Source organism: Neocloeon triangulifer, unplaced genomic scaffold (genome assembly GCF_031216515.1).
Source record: "Neocloeon triangulifer isolate White Clay Creek 2 clone unplaced genomic scaffold, ASM3121651v1 ptg000003l, whole genome shotgun sequence".
NCBI lineage: Eukaryota > Metazoa > Arthropoda > Insecta > Ephemeroptera > Baetidae > Neocloeon > Neocloeon triangulifer.
The window spans coordinates 1,690,127-1,709,084 of NW_026775546.1; the positions used below are offsets into that span (position 1 = coordinate 1,690,127).

The 18,958-nt window shown below is 36.2% G+C and overlaps 3 protein-coding genes across 4 annotated transcripts; all 3 read left to right on the forward strand.

Moving 5' to 3' along the window:
- Positions 1–1,515: 1,515 nt before the first annotated feature.
- LOC132205927 (lambda-crystallin) lies at positions 1,516–3,364 on the forward strand. Its single transcript, XM_059635316.1, has 5 exons — positions 1,516–1,682; positions 1,748–1,935; positions 2,000–2,211; positions 2,265–2,422; positions 2,883–3,364. Exons 1-5 carry the CDS (start codon positions 1,648–1,650, stop codon positions 3,244–3,246), a joined length of 957 nt encoding a protein of 318 aa, XP_059491299.1. The 5' UTR covers positions 1,516–1,647; the 3' UTR covers positions 3,247–3,364.
- Positions 3,365–4,564: 1,200 nt separating this feature from the next.
- LOC132205836 (very-long-chain 3-oxoacyl-CoA reductase) lies at positions 4,565–9,263 on the forward strand. Its single transcript, XM_059635158.1, has 6 exons — positions 4,565–5,010; positions 7,147–7,193; positions 7,256–7,331; positions 7,616–7,953; positions 8,224–8,439; positions 8,831–9,263. The coding sequence occupies exons 1-6, from the start codon at positions 4,827–4,829 to the stop codon at positions 8,936–8,938; spliced, it is 969 nt and encodes a 322-aa protein (XP_059491141.1). The 5' UTR covers positions 4,565–4,826; the 3' UTR covers positions 8,939–9,263.
- Positions 9,264–9,701: 438 nt separating this feature from the next.
- On the forward strand, positions 9,702–18,957 carry LOC132205743 (uncharacterized). 2 transcript variants are annotated; one of them, XM_059635002.1, is made up of 10 exons: positions 9,702–10,112; positions 11,513–11,892; positions 14,386–14,521; positions 14,586–14,772; positions 15,762–16,065; positions 16,126–16,503; positions 16,951–17,197; positions 17,257–17,412; positions 17,492–17,824; positions 18,077–18,957. In XM_059635002.1, exons 1-10 carry the CDS (start codon positions 9,810–9,812, stop codon positions 18,611–18,613), a joined length of 2,961 nt encoding a protein of 986 aa, XP_059490985.1. In that variant the 5' UTR covers positions 9,702–9,809; the 3' UTR covers positions 18,614–18,957. The 2 variants fall into 2 exon arrangements, with proteins under 2 accessions (XP_059490985.1, XP_059490984.1); XM_059635001.1 differs by having other exon boundaries at positions 9,703–10,112; positions 15,762–16,503.
- Position 18,958: the final 1 nt, after the last annotated feature.

The window sequence follows — 18,958 nt, forward strand, 5'->3', positions numbered from 1 at the left end:
AACGACAGCAGCAGTTGGCAGATTCCTACTGTATCATCTCATAATTTCGTAGGTCAGGCGCAGTTGGGCAGGGCCGCTCTTACGGTTCTCTGTTCTCCCTACCCTTTGATTATGTTAATTGCAGTACAAAATCGCACAGAGCAATTATTAATAACAAACAATAAATATGATCAGAAAGTAATGAAAAACAAGCTGTAATTTTAAAAATTTCAAATTTGATTGCTTGGTAAAAAGATGCCAGGAGGCCTTTAAAATTTTATTCCGAATGCGCTGAAACAATAATCTTTTGGAAAAATACACGAGTTGATGTAAAAAATAAAATTTTAGATTTTAACCCAGATACCACCCTTTGATAATTTTGGCATTGGGCAGTCGGCGACGTAGCGTAAACATGTTAGTGCACGAATTTTTTTTACGAAACAATAAACGACGAAATAAATATTGGTGAAATGCTGAATATCAGTTCAAAACCATTAATTATAATATTCTTCTGCATCACAAAATTTAAATTTCTAGATTTTCTTTCTATAAAATTCAGTTTATTTCTTTTAAAAAATTAATTAATCGAAACTTCACGTATTCAAAAAATCATCAAATCAGAAAAATAAAAATAACGTTTTTTAACACAAACATAATGAAGTTGTTCCTTGGATTACAAACAATTTGCAAAGTGCGGATTCCTCAAAAGATTTTGAGGCTTAACGGTTCATAATTTTTTTCACAATATCTTAGATTCCCTCTCCTCTGTATTGAAAATTTAGCTGTCTAAAACAGGTTTGTCACAATTGAAAAGTCATCAGATCGTAAAGAAAAAATTGAAAAAAAAAATTATACATCGAACTGTTTTTATCCATCTGCAGTTTACTCGGTCCCGACGGTCCCCATATAATCTGATACGTTATAAATATTAACGCAGCGCACTTGTAAAAATCCATTTAAATATCTCAAAAATAAAATTGCTCCCTCTCAGCATCAATTAATAATTTTTATAAATTTTCCAACCATAAGTGAAATAATTATACACATAAAACAACATTTTTCCAACTACTCATATGTCTGTTTCTACTGTGTATGATATAAACTTATTATGTAAAAAAACTTGTTGCTTTTGCCGCACATGCCGCAGGATGCATGAAAGGTATCGCTATTAATTAATTGGCATTCCATAAAATAATCTCGAAAGCAAAAAGTTAAAGCAATTAAATGGTCGCTATAGTTTAATCTCATAGTTGATCCTCAACGATATAAAAGTAGAAGCATCTCGAATCATATTAATCGCATTAATCTATTTACAATTCAAACGCCTATACGCATCTCATTTGAATGAGCGAAGCTGAGATAATTAAGTACAAAAATAACGTGAGCAAATAACAATTTTTCAACACAGTTCGTCAGGTAAAAAAAAGATATGGAGCAAACAGCACGATAAGAACATCGAGGCAATGTGGATAAGAGAGTGAAAAGGGGCGGGCCAATTGATTCAGAGGTCAAAGAACGGAGGAAGGGCACAGCAGCTCTCTCACTTTGCATCCAGCGATCTGGTGGAGCCGCCACAAAGTCGTGACGAGTCTTGAAACCAGTTTGAAAACATTCAAAAGATATACGCATAATTCGGCTCAGAGGACCGGTGTGAACCAAGTAAAGAGCATGTCTGAAGAGGGAAAAATTGGGATTATCGGGAGGTTTGTGGTTCAAAATAAATTCAATTTCGGTATTTATTAAATTGATTTTTAAATTAATATTTCAGCGGGCTGATAGGCCGGAGTTGGGCGATGCTGTTTGCCAGCGTCGGCTACAAAGTTTACATTTACGACATTGAGCCGAAGCAAATCAGTAACGCCCTGGAAGACATTTCGAAGCAGCTGAAAACTCTAGAAGGGTCGGGAATGCTCCGAGGAAGTCTCAACGCTCACCAGCAATGCAATCTGATTCAAGGTTTGAATATTATTTATTAAAACAAATTGCTCCAATTTAAAAAAATTTACTTTGCTTTATTAAGGCACAAACAGTCTGGAGGAATGTGTGAAAGGCGCCAGGCACATTCAGGAGTGCGTGCCCGAAAACCTGGAGCTGAAGAAAAAGGTGTGGGGCGAAGCGGACAAGTTGATTGTGGACACCGACTGCGTCCTGGCCAGCTCGACCAGCACTTTTTTGCCTTCTCGAATTTCAGAAAACCTGCAGCACAAGGCGCAGTTTGTGGTCGCCCACCCTGTTAGTTAAAACATTAATAAAATGTATCAAATTAATAACAAAGATTTTTTTAGGTAAATCCACCATACTATGTCCCACTGGTTGAAATCGTCCCAGCACCGTGGACGGAAAAACAAGTGGTGGTGCGCACCAGAGAGATCATGGAGCAAATTGGCCAAGAGCCAGTCTCTCTGACCAGAGAAATAGAGGGATTTGCTCTGAACAGAATCCAGTGAGTGAAAAATTAATATTGTATAATGACATATTGATTTGTAAGTCCAAATTTGACAATTAAGAACAAAAAGTTCAAACTCCTTTAAATTTCTTTCAAAATTCATAATATAAATTAATCGCTCATCAGAATTTAGTATTAAATATAAATTAAAAATAATTCATAGTAAATAAAATTTTATAACATTAAAAAGCGTTAAAAGTAGCAAAATAATAAATATTGCATAAATAGAAATAATTAATTAAAATAATAAATTATAAATAATATTAATTAATAATGTAATATAGCTTAAGTTTTTTTGAATAATAAATTAATTTAACAAAAGTATATTATTTATTATTTTAAGAAGTTCTTTTAAAATTGTGTTTAAGATTTTTTTAAATTATTACTGTAATTTTCTAAATTAATGGGATTATTTAGAACGATTTAATCTAAAAATTATTTATTTAATGCACTCCAGGTATGCAATCCTGAACGAAACGTGGCGCCTGGTGCGTGACAACGTGCTGGACGTGCGCGACATCGACCGCGTCATGTCCGAGGGCTTGGGCATGCGTTACGCCTTCCTGGGGCCGCTGGAGACGGCGCACCTGAACGCCGAGGGGATGCTCAACTATAGCGAGCGCTACTCCAAGACCATGTACGACGTCAGCATGACCATGGGCGAGGTGCCGCTGATGGCCGGGCCACAGGCTAAGGTGGTGCACGACCAGTTGTGCCAAATGACGCCGGTGGACAAACTGCAGGAGCGGAGGAATTGGCGCGACAAGTGTCTCACCGCCCTGGCCAAACTCAAGAAAGAAATCAACAATCCAGAAAATTGAGAGTGAAATTACCAGAAAATACGACAACACATCCTGCGCTATTCTTATGACAGTATGAAAGAGGTAAAAGTTATATTTTGAATAAATTTTTGATAGTTTAAAAACAGAAGAAGCATTATTTCATAGCAGTCAATATTAAAAAAAAAAATGTAAAAATAGGAAATTTTAAATGATTTACAAGGGATTTTTTTCAAATTTTAAGAATTGAATTGAATTTTTATCTCAATTTCGTACTAATAATTTTACCTCTTGCCAAAAAGGCCAATTTAAAAGTTATTTTAATTTTACATTTCTATTTCTTTATGAATTTTTTTTTATTTATTATTTTCTAAAAAAGTTCAGTGCTCTTTATAAATTGAATTGGAAGTTGGTGCAATGCAAATTGCAGTTAAAAGCGCATTTATAGAGAAGTGGTTGGCCTCAATCTGAGCGACCCTGGCCGTGACAGTGTGGCTATAGGAGTAACGCGTAAAGCCACGCGGTGTTTCAATACGCGCGCTGCATCCGCGCTATAGCGACGAGATGAGCCGCACTTCTTGTTCCCCGTTTTATTATGTGCAAGAAAGCAGCCTGCAGGTGCTTTATTGCAGTTTTATGCAAGTTGAAATATTGCACTTTGTGTGCCACTTCCTGGCCGCTTTCTTCCGCTATTGTAAAATATAGGATCTCGACAAGAAAACAGAAGGAAAGATAAATTTAAAAAAAAAATCAACTAAACCAATTTCAATTAGTTAAAAAAAAACGTGAAGAAATGAAAGCTAATTTTTTAATTAAACGGAATAAGTTGAAATAATTTTAATCAAAACCATTGGTTGAATGATTAAATTTTGGTATTTTTCTACTTTTTTTAATATAAATTTTATATTATTAACAATTTTCATGGCTAGAGGTTGAATTTTTATGGATGAAATATGGATTGTATATTATAAGGATTTTGAAACTTACTAAAAAAAGGTCTATTAATTGAGACAAACAAATTTGATACAATCTTGTAAAAAAAGACAATAAAAAGTCTCTTCCAACTTAAATAATTTAATAAAAAAATTATATAAACCGTCAGAAAAACCTTTTCAAATAATAAAAATATCTTCATTTGATTTTTAGTTTTAAATTAAAAAAAAAAAAAAATTCATCATGAGATTGCAATGAAAAATAATTGTTTCCGAGGTCAAGAGCCGAATCAACCTCAACTGATTCAATTCAGTGCCGGCTTTGGGTTTTTTTTTTTTTGTAGGGCTTGCTTATTGTTAGAGGGAGCCGTGGCGCAGCTGAAAGGGCTTTAATTTAAGGACACGCATGCGTCCATCGATCGCACTGCGATTATCAGCAGCGGCGCAGTGTGGGGTGCGCCGTTTAGGTCGTGCACGTCCTTTGCTCGCCGGCTCGAAGTAAAATAATTTCTCATAATTTCCGTTCGCTACTCGTTGTGATAAGGGACGGCGGTCACCTGAGAGTGGGGACTCGCGGTGCAAACACCGTTTATAAGTCCATCGGTGGTGCGAGCCGCACTTTGTTCTTCTTCTTTTCACTGCAGAGTCGCACGTCGACTCTTTCCTTCTCTCTTTTCTCTGGACGCAATAATGGCCGAGGGGTCGTTCATAGTCGGGGGTTGGTTCGGCGCCACCCTGCAGGTCATCAGCCTGCTGGTCATCGCCTACTTCATCCTCAAGTTCTTAAGGTTGGCGCTACGGAGACTCTACGTGTCCATCATCGGACCCGCCCTCGGACGCAACACAAATTTGAGGAAAATGGGACAGTGGGCAGGTGAGTTTTCAGTCAAAATTTTCAATTTCGGATAAAATATTTATTATTGTGCGGCTCTCATACAACAACAGGACAAGAAAAAAATAGTTTTTTCTTAAAAATTATATCCAATGAATTTATAATTTTTCTGCTCAATTTTAATAAAATAAATTGGTAAAAATTAGAAAAAAATTGATAAATAAACTATTATTTACATTTTTTTTAAATTTAAATCAAAATAATATTGACATAATTAAAATAATAAAAAAATTATAAAAAACTAAACATTTTATTACATAAATTAATTTCCAAAATAATTAATAATTATTGCAAATAAATTTTTCAATTAGTTTTGTGAACTAGTAATAAATTTAATTAAGAAATTTTTAATTTTTCTTGGGCCTCTTGTTGATAAATTCAGTCATGCAGACGTTGCACTGTTGTGCACTTGAGTAAAAAAAATTCAAGTGGAACATTTATAAAAATGCTGACCTTTGCAGCCCAGTTACAAATGACATAATACTTTGTGACTCAAAGTCCGCACACCACGCTGTGCGATAATTTTTTGTTATCAGCTCTCTTCAATGGCCGAACAAAATCATCTGGGTGCGATAAGAAATCGTTGAGACAACTTTTGAATTTAGAGAAAATATATTATAATATAAAAAAAAACCATTCTTGTATCTATTATTTCCTGCATTGGCCTAATGCAGGAAAACAGAAAGAAGCGCCGGTCAACTTTTTATATGTTCCTTAGAAAACAGGTTGTTCTCCGCGACTCTCCGGTGCATGTGCAATGCACAAACGCACACAATTGCGCGTGCGGATCTCTTGACCTTGATACATTGAGTTCACAATAGACAAGAAGTGTCAGTTCGAGAAGTAATTAATTTATCGAGCTAGTTGGCGCGGGCGACCGGCAGGAAGAAGAAGAGCGGAAAATTACGTGCAGACCAGTTTATTGCAAATTGATCATTGCAAAAATGAAAAATCCGGGTTGGGTGGGAAATTCCATTATGGAAAAAATCAGAAAAAATATAGAAAATTGCATGGTACATTAGAAAATTATAATGAAATGAATGATTATTTTTTATTTAAAATTTAAATAGTAATTAATTAGTTTTGACAAATATTTTTAATTTATAGATCCCATTCCAATCCAGATGTTTTTAATAATTCTATCGTTTTTATCTCAGCATATTATTTAATTACTAAAGAAAAGTCCCAACGATTAGTAAAAAAAGAGACGGAAGTCTGATAAATTAAAAACGCAATTCTTTTTTCCTTCTTAGTTGAATTTTTTTCTCCTATTTTTTTTATTTTTGTTTTCAAACGAAAATTTTGGGTCGTGTTTATAAAACAAAAATGTGCTTTGTCACTTGAAAGAATAACGCAGTCGGGGCGCGTTTAATATGCACACAGGAACTGATCGTCCTCGTCGGCTACCGTCCAACACCTTTAAAGGCCGCGTGCATGCACTTTTTTTAGCCTATCCCATTGACTGGGTCGCTGAACCCGCTGATTACTATTTCGCTCACATCTTTGTTTTCCGTTTATTGGAATGGACATCCACCAATATATCAGTGTACGAACTTACGTATCAATTTACCCATCTTGAATGTCAAATGAACGGACGAGAAGGAAAAAATATAAATGAAAATACAAAAATGATATTTGATTTGCCCTAGAGAAATAAATATTAAAAATCTACGTATATAAAATTAATGGATACAATAAAATTATTTATTGGTCTCAAATATTCAATATTTTATCAATTTTTTTTAAATTTAACGGAGTTTTTATTCCATTGCCATTGGACCCTGTCACTTGAAAGTTGAAAATGGAAAGAAAGTGCATCGGAGAAATGTGCATGCGTCTATTTGAGTCGTCAATAACTTGAAGCATTGTTATTATTTTTGTACACTCACCAAGTGACAATTAAAAGTACCGCTACACGTTCATTTTGCCATTGTAAACTTGTGTACTATTGAATTATTAACCTGATTTATTGCCGCCTCTCCCACAAACAAAAATTCTGCACCATCACTCAATATGCGAACTTTTACTATTTCCTTTCCGCCAAAAGCGTGACTCTTGAAACAATTCGGTTCAAAATTATGACATTAACTAAATAGATTGAAATCTTTCTGTTCCCAGTCGTTACGGGCTCCACTCAAGGAATTGGAAAAGCTTACGCAGAAGCTGTGAGTAATTTACTAAGCTAAAAGAGTTAAATAATAATAATATTTTTATTTTTAATTTGCAGTTAGCCAAACAAGGAATTAATGTGGTTCTTATCAGCAGAAGCCTTGACAAGCTGCAAGCATTAGCAGCTCAAATTGGTAGGAATAAAAATTACAATGAATTTTTAATAATTATTTAAAAAAATCTTGAAATTAATTTTTTTTTTTTACAATTTTTAATTGATTTAAAATTTTAAACTTTTACTAGTTAACATTTCATTTTTAAATTATTCCTTTTTTTAATAGAACTTTCTAAAGTAACAATTAATTTGATTATTTTTCAGAACAAATCGAATTGAATCAATATTTATTTAACTACAATTAAATTTTTATATTTCAAAATGTTTTTATTCCTATAAACGACAAATTGAATCAAATTTCAGAGGCAAAGTATCAGGTCCAGACTAAGGTCATCGATGTAGACTTCACCGAGGGCCCAGCCATTTACGAAAAAATAGAGAAAGGACTGTTTGACCTTGAGATTGGGGTGCTGGTCAACAACGTTGGCATGAGCTACCCCTACCCTGAATACTTCCTCGACGTCAAGGACAGCAGACAGGTTTTCACCAACCTGATCCACTGCAACATCACCTCGGTCACGCACATGACCCACGTGGTGCTGCCGCAGATGGTCAAGCGCAGGAGAGGGGTGGTCATCAACGTCTCCTCCACCACCGCTCTCATCCCGTCACCCCTTCTGAGCGTCTACAGCGCCTCAAAGGTACTAATTAAGTCTAGATTTAAGTTCCAAAATAACAAATTAATACGAGATATGTATTAGCAATTGCTGTTTAAAAAAAATTAATCTTGTATGATTTTAAATTATATAATTTTTTTTGCAATTTTTTTTATTATATTGAAGTCTTTTTATAAATTTATTAAAAAAATATCATATTTCCCCTGATTGGAAATAAAATCTAACAATAGTTTTTAATTGAAAATCAATATTATTATTATTTTTTTTTTAAATTAATATGAATTTTTTTTCTAGGCATTTGTTGACAAATTCACTGAGGATTTGAGGATAGAATACGCAAGCAAGGGAATTGTAATCCAGTGCATTCTGCCTGGCTACGTGGCCACCGCCATGAGCCGCATCAAAAAGTCCACCTTCATGGCGCCCTTCCCGGACAAGTACGTCGGCCACGCCATCACCAGCATCGGCCTCGAGGACAGAACGACTGGCTACTGGCCCCACAATCTTCTGGTCAGTATCAAATCTACCAATCTTAATAATTAGCATCTTATCCAAGGTCCCTCTTTAATTAAATTTGTTGAACCGCAAATGTGCATTGAATAACAAAAAAACTTGAATTCCTCGGCAAATCCAAACACCTGTATTGTGACAGATTATATTTTGACATTTATTAAGTAAACACTCAGAAAATATTAGCAAATCCCGGTTAATCTTATCAAGAATGAACAGATTTGTAGCAAATATTCATTCAAATTTGGGCGTTCTATCCAACATCAGTTATAATAGGACAACCTTAATCCCCACTTTCATGATAAAAGCATAAAAGTTTCCAGATTATTTGGTGGATCAAAAATATGCTCTTTGTGTGCCTGACCGTGATTTTTCTATTGCCATTTTTCAGATAATGGTGGTCGACTTTATCAAATGCATCCACCCGAAAATGGCGTCCAACGTGATTCTGAGGACCATGGAGAACATTCGCAAGAGAATTATTGCCAGGGGCGGTTAATCTAGCATTGTATTTTGTAGTCACATTTTTCAATCAAAATAAGGAGAAAAAGCTTCGTTTTTATTTGGAACAGTCATTTTTCACTTGTTATCATTTGTTACTTTTTTATGTTAATTGTACAAAAGTGGAAGTTACCCAGTTATAAAAAAAAGTGTAATAGCTTTTATTACAGAAATTATATTGAGCTGAACTTTTTGGTTTTGCGTATTGCTTGAAAGAAATAATAATAAATTCAACTGAAAAAAAAACAGTTGAACTGCATGAAATCTTCTAATTTACTATGGGTGTTTTATTGAGTGCAAAATATAATGTAATTTGACCTATTTCCAAATATGATTTTTATCTTTAAAATTTTAAGAAAATCTTTGTATAAATTAGCAGCTGATGATGAAGACAAAACAAAATGGAAAGTGATGAAATTAAGCATTGAAAAAATTAATATATTGATATTTTATTATTAATTTAATTGATTTAAATTAATTTTTTCACTTAACATTAATTTGTTGGAAACATTGTGATTTTTAAAAATTGATTTTAAATTAAAAAATAATGAATTTTCCAAATGAAATTAGAAAATAAGCCGGTTCTAATCCAGCTTAAGCCGGTTTCACGTCACAAGCATTAATCGGGTCGCGATTTCCGCGAAACGCGAAACACACGCGCAATTCGCCGCCCCCGCCAGCCGATTCGATTCAACGGAATGCCGTGGTGGCTCATTAGGCCGGCGGGAGTAATGACGTTTGATAATTTTGTAAAAAAATGGTCGTCACTTTGAGAAATGCGGGCGATAAGATAAGCGGCGGCGAGCGGACGTAGCGAGATGAGCAGGCAGTGGAGGTGTCCTGCTGCCATGGAGTGGACGGCCTAAGCCATGGGCAACGTGTGTCACCCCAAGCAAAAGTCGCAGCAGCTCACGGGGGCGGCCACCGAGGGAAAATACATCGCCACCGCCGTCCCCGACCTCGTCTCCGCCGCCGCCAGCAACAACAACAACGGACACCTGGAGAACAAAAATTTCATCAAGATCGGATCCAAGAAGGGTGTTTTGTATCTGAACGAGCCGCAGGCCGACGAGTCGTCCGATCCGGAGGAAGAGGCGGCCAAGAAGGCGGAAGAGGAGGCCAGGAAGGCGGAAGAGGCGGCCAAAAAGAAAGAGGAGGAAAAGAGGAAACGGGTATATTAAGAATTTTTTTCTTGTACTTGTTTTGGAACCTTTTGGTACTCAAGGTGTTCATTTTTTGATGAAATAAAATCTGGCTTCCTCGGTGAAGATGAGCAACTTTATTGTTTCTGCATGATACAGAAAATCCCTGCTCTACTAGTTTCGGTTGCGGGAAGTTTCGACTCGTATTTCGACGAGAAAAAGAGCTCATGAATTGCAACCCGCAACCAAAACTATAGAGCAGGGATTTTCTGTATCATGCATAGAAACAATTAAGTTGAGCAACTCATAATCACTGAGGAAGCCGGATTTTATTTTATCAAAAAAAAAAATTTATTGTTGCTTTGGCGGAGTCACTAGGTTTATAAAAATATAGCCTAAAAAATGGAATTTTTATTGTCAGATTAAATCCACGTAGTGGATTTAGTGATTAACGAAAGTTAAATACTGACAGTAAATTGCAAGATAGCAATTGAATTCCGGAGATCATATTATGCTATGAAATAATCCCCTTGTAAATACTTTCGCAATTTTTTGTTGCAGAAAATTGCATCATTAGACTTTCCTCCGTAAAAAGCAATTGCAAGGTTAAACACAAATTATTAACACGTGTGATGGCGTAATTAATTTGTTTCAGAAATTTAAATTTGAATATTTCTCATAAGACTAATAAAAAATATTTGCTTAGGCTGAAAGATTGTTATATCCTATTCCTTACAAACGCACAAGTCGAGATTCTCAAGAGTATTATTTATTTTTCAATACATCCCAATTTAAACGCTTTGGCAGCTATGCAAAATTTAAATTCCATAATTCGCTGTTGAGACAGTTCTTTTAAAAATGAGGTTTTTAATAAGAGTGTTTTAATAAAAATTTAAAGAGTACATTCCCAAGACATTCAATTTTGCGCTAGATATCGTGGAATAAAATTTTGATCACATTTTGTATATTTCTGCAAAGAAATTTCAGAATCTCAAATCCGAACTCACTAAAAAAGTCAATTCTTAAACACATAAAAATAAAATTTACTAATGAAAATTTGTATAAAGAAAAAAAATAATAAAATTTCTTGTACAAATATTGATCCCAATTCAAATCTTTGATCGAGGGGGTGCCTGTTTGCTCAACAATTCAATTTTATCCTTCTTTAAGTCACAATTTTTTTTCAATAAAATACTTTTGTAACCGTTTTGAACAAACATCACAAATACCACTATCAATGATAATTTTATTTTCATAAGATCGATCACTCAACTAAATGGTAATTTAATAAAACAATTTATACTACCTGAAACGAAAAACACGTTAAAATAAAGTACAGCATAGTACAATTTTTTTTTGCTATCAAATTCCTTAAATATAATTTTACATATTAAAATCATGGTGTCGAAAAATAATTTGCTTTTATTCAGGAGGAGCTAAAACGAAAGCAAGAAGCGGCCAAAGAGGAGCAGCGAATACGGAAGCAGGAAGCAGAGGTCAGGAAGGCCGAGGAGGCGGCCAAGAAGAAGGAAGAGGCCAGACAGAAACAGGCCGAGGAGGAAGAATTGAAGCGGCGGCAGGAGGAGGAAAAGCAGCGGCGGCTGGAAGAGGCGGCCAGGAAGAATGAAGAGCAGCGCAAGTCGGAGGAGGACGCGGTGCAGCGCCTCAAGGAGCGCAAGGAGCGGCGCCGCAGCGACGACGCCAGGGCCAACACCTACAGCTTCAACCAACTGCAGCACAGCTACCAGAACGAGTTCCACAAATTCCTGATCAACAACACCCTGCTGGCCGTGCAGTTCGGCGACGAAAGGTGAGGCTAATTGTATTTGACTTTGCTCTTGACTCTATCGCGAAAGAATGCTTTTTTATCGCACGGCCTGCCTTTGCGACTTATAGAGAGTGAGTCAAAATACATAAGAAAATTATGGCAATAAGCACTTGATTAGTGTTAAAAAGTCTAATGATTGTTTTTCAAAAACGGCTTGATTGCGTCCACAAGTGGCCAGACCTTGAATCGATAGTTTCTAATTAAGATTAGGAATTAGGATAATTAGAAGGAGAAAAGCAGTTAATTAAAACAAATTGGAAACATTAAAATTTATTTAGATTTAGGGATTATTTGAAACGATTGTAGAAAAATATTTGATAAAATAAATTGGTTAAAAATTAAATTTAACCACTCCAATGAATACAAATCTGTTAAAAAAACACTGAGCAAAACAAAAATAAACTTTTTCCTAAAAAAAGTTCGTAGAAAGAATAATTACTCATTTTATCGTGATGCTGCGCTCAAAAATCACAAAATTTAAAATTAAATTCGTGCAGACAGCAAATAAAAATGCAAATTAAAGTTTATAAAATAAAACTAAAAACTTCAATGCGCTTACAGAGCATTAGAAAGAAGGAAATTACGTGAAGTTGTGATAAGTAAGAAAATTAGTTTTGAAGAACAAAATACTGTGTCAAGATTGCAAAAATTTAAAATCAATTCCATCTACAGATCCAAATTTTCTTTTTCTTTTGTGTCTCAATAATTGAGTAACTGAATTAAAATTAAAGCAGACTCCATAAACACAAACTATAATAAAAAAAATCATTGAATAAATTATTTTGAAAACTAAATTTGTTATTAATTCTTTTTGTTGACACCTGATTTGGGTCAAGATTTCAAATTTTTAATAACCTATTGTCATTTCTTTCTCCAAAAATGAATCTTAATTGCGTTTGCTCTAAGATAACTTTGGTTGTTTAATAACTGTCAATCAGTCATAATTTGCAAATTTACAAACAGAAATCTCCGAGTCAAATTTCTTTTTGCAAACAATTTTTCAGTGCATGGAAAAAAATTCTTATTACACCAATAAATTTGTATCAAAATAACTTCCCTTTTTGACAGATTGGATGTGACAAGGTAGTTTAATTGTATAATAAGAAATCAAGCAGAATATTATTCGCAAAAGCCCTCCATCGACATTCTTGTCCGCGTACAGATAAAAACTTCAATAATATAATTCCGATTGCACTTGTAATGCGAAAGAAAATTGATAACACAATCGCACCTACACAGACTGAAAAATGGCCTTGTTACATCAATAATTATTTGTAATTTCGTGTTTTCGGCAATTAATTGAAAATGTCCACTCCTATGCGCAATCAAAGACCAAATTATTGTTATACGCCCACGATATTTTTTCTCCTCCGTCAGCGGTGAAAAAATAGATACGTGTTATCCCCGCAGCTTTGATAAATAACATTACTCGACACAGTCAAATTCATGTTATAGCTGCTGATTGGTATAATCACACATTGATTACAGTCACCTGCTGCCCACTAACCACAAGTGTGTCAATTATATCTTAATCCCTTAATTGACGCGCGCAAAGAGATCGGTCTAATTGATCCAACGCGAATTGCACTTTGATAATGACCATACAGAAGGTGCATAATGTTCATTGAGGAAAAAAATTACAAAAGTCATTCGAGGAGAATTAATAAAATAATGTACAAAACCTTGACTTTGTACTTTAAGACAATAATCGCTTTGTCGCTGATAAAAAAGCACTAAGGTGCACGTTAATTTTTTTCTTCCCGTCGGTCGGATTTTCTCTCTGTTGTATTGGACACTTTATTATACTCTTGAAGATTATCAAACCATCGATGCATTTCAAATTTCGCCGCGGCCTATAATACGCTAACTAGTTTTGAATTGCACGATAGGCGAGTTGAGGCGAATTCAATATATGGCGGCGTTTCGACATTAATTGTGTGTCGATAAGATCTCTGTTGGTTTCGCGAGAGTGTGCTTTTATCGTAGGGCCATGGCGCGCGTGCACTTGAGCCTGCCACTTTCGAGAACACATCAAAACCGGATGATGCGCGTTCGGTGTCGCACAAAGGATTGTAAATCGCCACTAATCTGGCAGGCAGTCGTCACTTTTAATTTTACATACGTTTAAACACTGTACGTCAAAACATGCACACGTCTCCATGGCATTGTTTGGTTTAATTATTTTTTAATTAATTTATCAAAGTCGTTGACCTTGGAAAAAATTCTTAAATATTTATTTTATTAAATTTTTTAAAACAGACATGAAAAGAAGTCATTTAAAATTTCGCTGTTTGAATTAAATTCTCTGAATATTTAATTTTCTTTTCTAAATATTTAAAAACCAGCAGCAAAATAAATTATCAAAAAACCGCAAGCGCATTTTTTAGCTTGATGGAAATTTTTTTTAATTTTTTATTTTTCAATTTAATAAAATAGTTTTAAAATGATTTAATCGTGAAAAAACAATTATTTCAGTGATCTCTTTGAAAAAGCGCGGAACGTCTGCAACTCGGACTTGCGTGAAAATGAAATGAACTCGCGCATGACAGCGACGGGACACTTGAAGAAGGCCGTGGCGCCGGACGCCCTCCACGAACAACTGTCCCAAATGGTAAGCGACCTTTTTTTTATGATTGTTCACTATTTTTTTTTTATTAACTGCCATTGTCGATCAGATCCGTTTTTTACCGGAGGACACGGCATACTATTCGAACGGGGTGCCCCTTCGGCCAATCAGGGTGATGATCAGCCACGAGGACATCCTAGTTCAGCATCAGATGGAAAACATCTCCAGACCTTCCAGGATCACAAGACTGTGCGTTGAGCAGGCCAATAATACGGACAGAAAACCGAGAAAAACTGGTAATTTCTTTTAAGAGATCTAAAAAATTCAATTTGAAACTTTTGTATCTACTGAAATTTGAAATCTGATATTGCTATTTACAAGGACAATAGCAATAATATGAGCCAATAAACTTTTAATTTTACTAGCTTTAGCATTGATTTAATCATTTTTTAGAACAGATAAGAAAAGACCAAGTAATTTTTAGTTATTGATGTAGTTGGATTTAAATTGGGGTTTTTTTTCATGTAGAGTTTCTTATCTGTGCAGAAAAAGATTAATGAGTTTAATTAGTTTTGACTTGGAGGGAAAATTAAGTATTAATTAATTGTGACAATTGCCCTAGTTAAAATATATCAGACATTGTTGATTGTCACACGTCATGCATGATGAATCGAGCAAAAATATGTCACTTTGCATTAACCCCTGGACCAAAAAAAGTAAAATGATCTTTGTTTCAAAATCCTTGAAATTTCAGTATTTTAATTTTTCTTTTGAATATGATAAATATTATAGCCCGATATAGGATATAGGGATAGGATTTAATTAAACTTAAGTAGAAAGGAACTCCACCCAAAAATGAATAATTTTTCTCAGGTTCTGACGCAAATAACTGATAATTCATGTAAGAACCAAATCTAAATTTCAATTTGTAAAGCACTTAGCAAAAAGTAACACTCGACCAAGAGTAATTTATATCTCTTAATGTATAAATTATTCTCTATTTCCTCAATCAAAAGCAAGCAATTAATTGACCGCCGAAAAAAAGTGAACCGCAAAATTAGACTTTGTTTATTTTTTTTTTATATAAAAAATAAACTGTTACAGAGTCGCCAAATCTGCACTGCAATTTTGAAAAATAAATTAACTTTTGGGGCTACCGTTTGAATGACTTCAATATTTTGGTCCATTGTACTATGCATTTATTTAATTATTTTTTCCAAATATTTCCACAGCAATTAGCTACATTAAAATTAAGAATTGAATTTAAAACCACTAATCGTTGCAGGGTATGTGCGCCTCTTGAGCATGGATTCGAAGATCAGGTCGAGAAGTCTGGAGCGTGTGGCCGACGACCCGCAAGAGGGCTACCCTAGTTACAGCGACCCTGAAGACCACGGCACCATTCCGGCCGCGGTTCGCGTGCCGGAGGCCAGTTCGTCCGACTCGGACGAGGGTGGCGAAAAACTGGCGCCGATGATCAGCTGGAACCTGATGATCGACCAGCAGAGGCCGTCGATCAGCTCGAGGAGGAGTTCCAAGCGACCGAGCTACCCGACGCTGAACAGCAGCAGCAGCTCGTCTGGCTACAGGTCGGGAAGCACCCTGTCAGTGCCAAAGAGCAGCTACAGTAACTCAGACTCTGAACACAGCTACACGACGATCGTCAGTCTGCACAGACACCAGTTGCTGGCCGAGCGAAGACTGCAGCTGGAGGGCGCCACTTCCAGGGTTGGCCTCCCGGTGAGCTGCTTCGCCAGCAAGACTGTGCCCAGTTACGACGAAAAGTCGGACCGGCTGTTCAAGACCAAGTACTACTTGAGCTCGACGGCTTTCATGGACAATTTTAGTGGGGTGTTCGCGGACATGCTGGGCAAGGACTTGGGCTTCCTGCCCGTCTGGGTTGACGAGGCCACCGTGTACCGCACCACCATCTCCGTCAAGACGACGCAGGACAGACTGGAGATTATTCCCACCGTTTCTTGCAAGCCACAAAACTGGCCCGAAAAGGCGGTTGAATTCATTCTGAGGTATGTGAAATTATTTGCTAAGATTACAAGGCTCTTTGAGTGTTGTAGTAAATTTTCGAATTCCTTGCACTTATATGATAAAGGCAAACATGTTTTATGATCCATTGATACCAGACAAGTGCATTTCAAGGATATACCCTTCCTGCTATCAAACTTATTGATTAAAGACTCCTACACCATTAATTTTATTGCTTAAAGTGAAAGTTTAAATCCGAGATTGAAGACACTTCCCTCCAAAAAGAAACCTCGAAAAATTTAAAAAAAAAATTCATGTCCAGAAGAAGCAAATTTTTTTTGTCTAATTCAAACATCGAGATTCATATTCAATAGGCACTTAAATTTCATTCAGATGAAACTGGTATTTTTAAGTCAGTCATGAAATTGAAAAGAAGAAAAACGCGTCGTTCTTTAAGTCCTATAGATTTTTAATAATTTAAATTCCCTCAGGAATCGCGTGGAAGCATTCGACCAGCGCACCCAGAAAAAATACAAATGGCCCTCGGAGGAGATGATCCGCGAGGTGACCTCCAAGGGCTACCATATGATCCCGCTGGGGTACGTCCCCAGAAAGGGATTCAACCCTGGCTTCGAACAGGAGTGGAGAATCGAGTTTCCCGAGGCTGAGCGGTATCTTGAGTCGCGTTTAAACGACACGCAGCTCCGCTGTTATATGTTCTGTCTGCTGCTTTTCCAAGTAAAATTTAAATTTAAATTATCCATAGAATTTTACATTTTTTTTTTTAATTCCACCAGGTTTTCTTCAAACTGGACGGAAGTGTGACCGAGGACCATCTTCGGCACGTCATTTTCTGGCAGGCCGAAAATCTCACTCTAGCGTGGGCCAATTCCGAAATGTTCAACAACATTTTCGCCGTCTACAAAAGTTTATACGAAAACCTTTCAAGAAAGGTGAAATTAAATTTAATTTTTTTTAACGAGAAAAATTTTAAGGCAAACCTTTAAAAAATAATTTTTTATGTTTCAACAGGACATGCCAAACTATTTCATCCGCAAAAGAAACGATTTCCAGTCAATACACGAAGCTCATTTAGTGAAGGTGCAGAGGAAATTGCACGATTTTGTCCATGAAAATTCATTTGGACACATTATCGCCGCCCTCCGCCGTCTGCGCTTATCAGGAATGGCACTTGGTCTCGATCTGGACCGGCTCGTAGAGCTGATCAAAACAAAGTCAACGCTTCTTTTGATGAACCCTGAGCTGGGAACAATGGTCACCACCGGCGAACAGACCCTGCCCCGGAGAAGAAAAGGGTCGGACGAAAGTGAAGGCTTGTGGGCTGACCTTCGCAGAGGCGGCGAGGTATTCAAAATTTAAAAAAGTTTTTTGTTTGTTAAAATCTACAAAATAACTGGTTTTAAATGATTTACTAATTTAAAAAGAAAAAAATTAATAATATTTGCAATTGAAATTTGGAGAATGTGAATTTTCCGTATCAAAAATGTTTCTGCCAGTTAAAAAAATTATTCTCGAATAAATTATTAAAAAAAAAAATTAAGATCTTAGAAAAATAAAACAAATAAAAACCCTACCTTTGATTTTGCTGAATTTCAGGACAGGATGAAGAACTGGCGTCAGAAGGCGCACAAAGCTCTGGCGGAGGAGCGCCGGCAAGAACAGACCACAAAGTCAGTTCCATCCAAGAAAGAACGCTCCCTGATCGAGGTGGATGTGCGGAAGAACTCCGTGTTTGATGTGCTGCGCCGTCGGCTGATCCTCGAGTTCTTCATCGAGCACTTTGTCAAAATGGTGCAGAATTCTGGGGGTCAAAAGTTGTCATTAGAATTAGTGAATCACGCCAGAAATCTCGTTTTTCTGTACTCGGAGGAATTCAGTGATGACGACGGCCGCGTCGAAGAGTGGAGGCAGCAGTTGAAGCGCGTCCGGAAGGTGCAGAAGCGCGAGCAGCAGCGGCGTCAGCGCGGCCCCATGGAGCTGCCGTCCGACGTGACCGAGAACTGGACCCTGCAGAGCGTCGAGGTGGAGATTTGGAAGGGCCGCAGACTCATGATGGACGCCCCACCCACCATGGTGCTGCACCGCACGGAAGAAGAGTCCGAAATGGTCTCCACCGACGACACCGAGTTGTGATCGTCGTCGTTCAAAGTGATCTGAGAGTGGACTGAGACTTGAGAAACTTTTGTAAATTTGCTCTAATTCCTCCAGGTAAAGCGTAGATTAGTGCACCAAAAAATAAATTACAACAGATTAAATATCTGATTTGGTAAGAGCCCTAATTTATTCCAATATAAAGGAAATTGAAATTTTATGTTTCATAATTCATGGATTTTGCTAAAACAAATTTTGTTTAAAAAGCTTAAAATATTTAGTGTTTTATGTTTTAAATAACAACAGCAAACTATAAATTGCAAAAAAATTATCAGTTGATTCTATTATTAAGAAATGTGAAGAATAAATTATTTTAACGTATTTTAA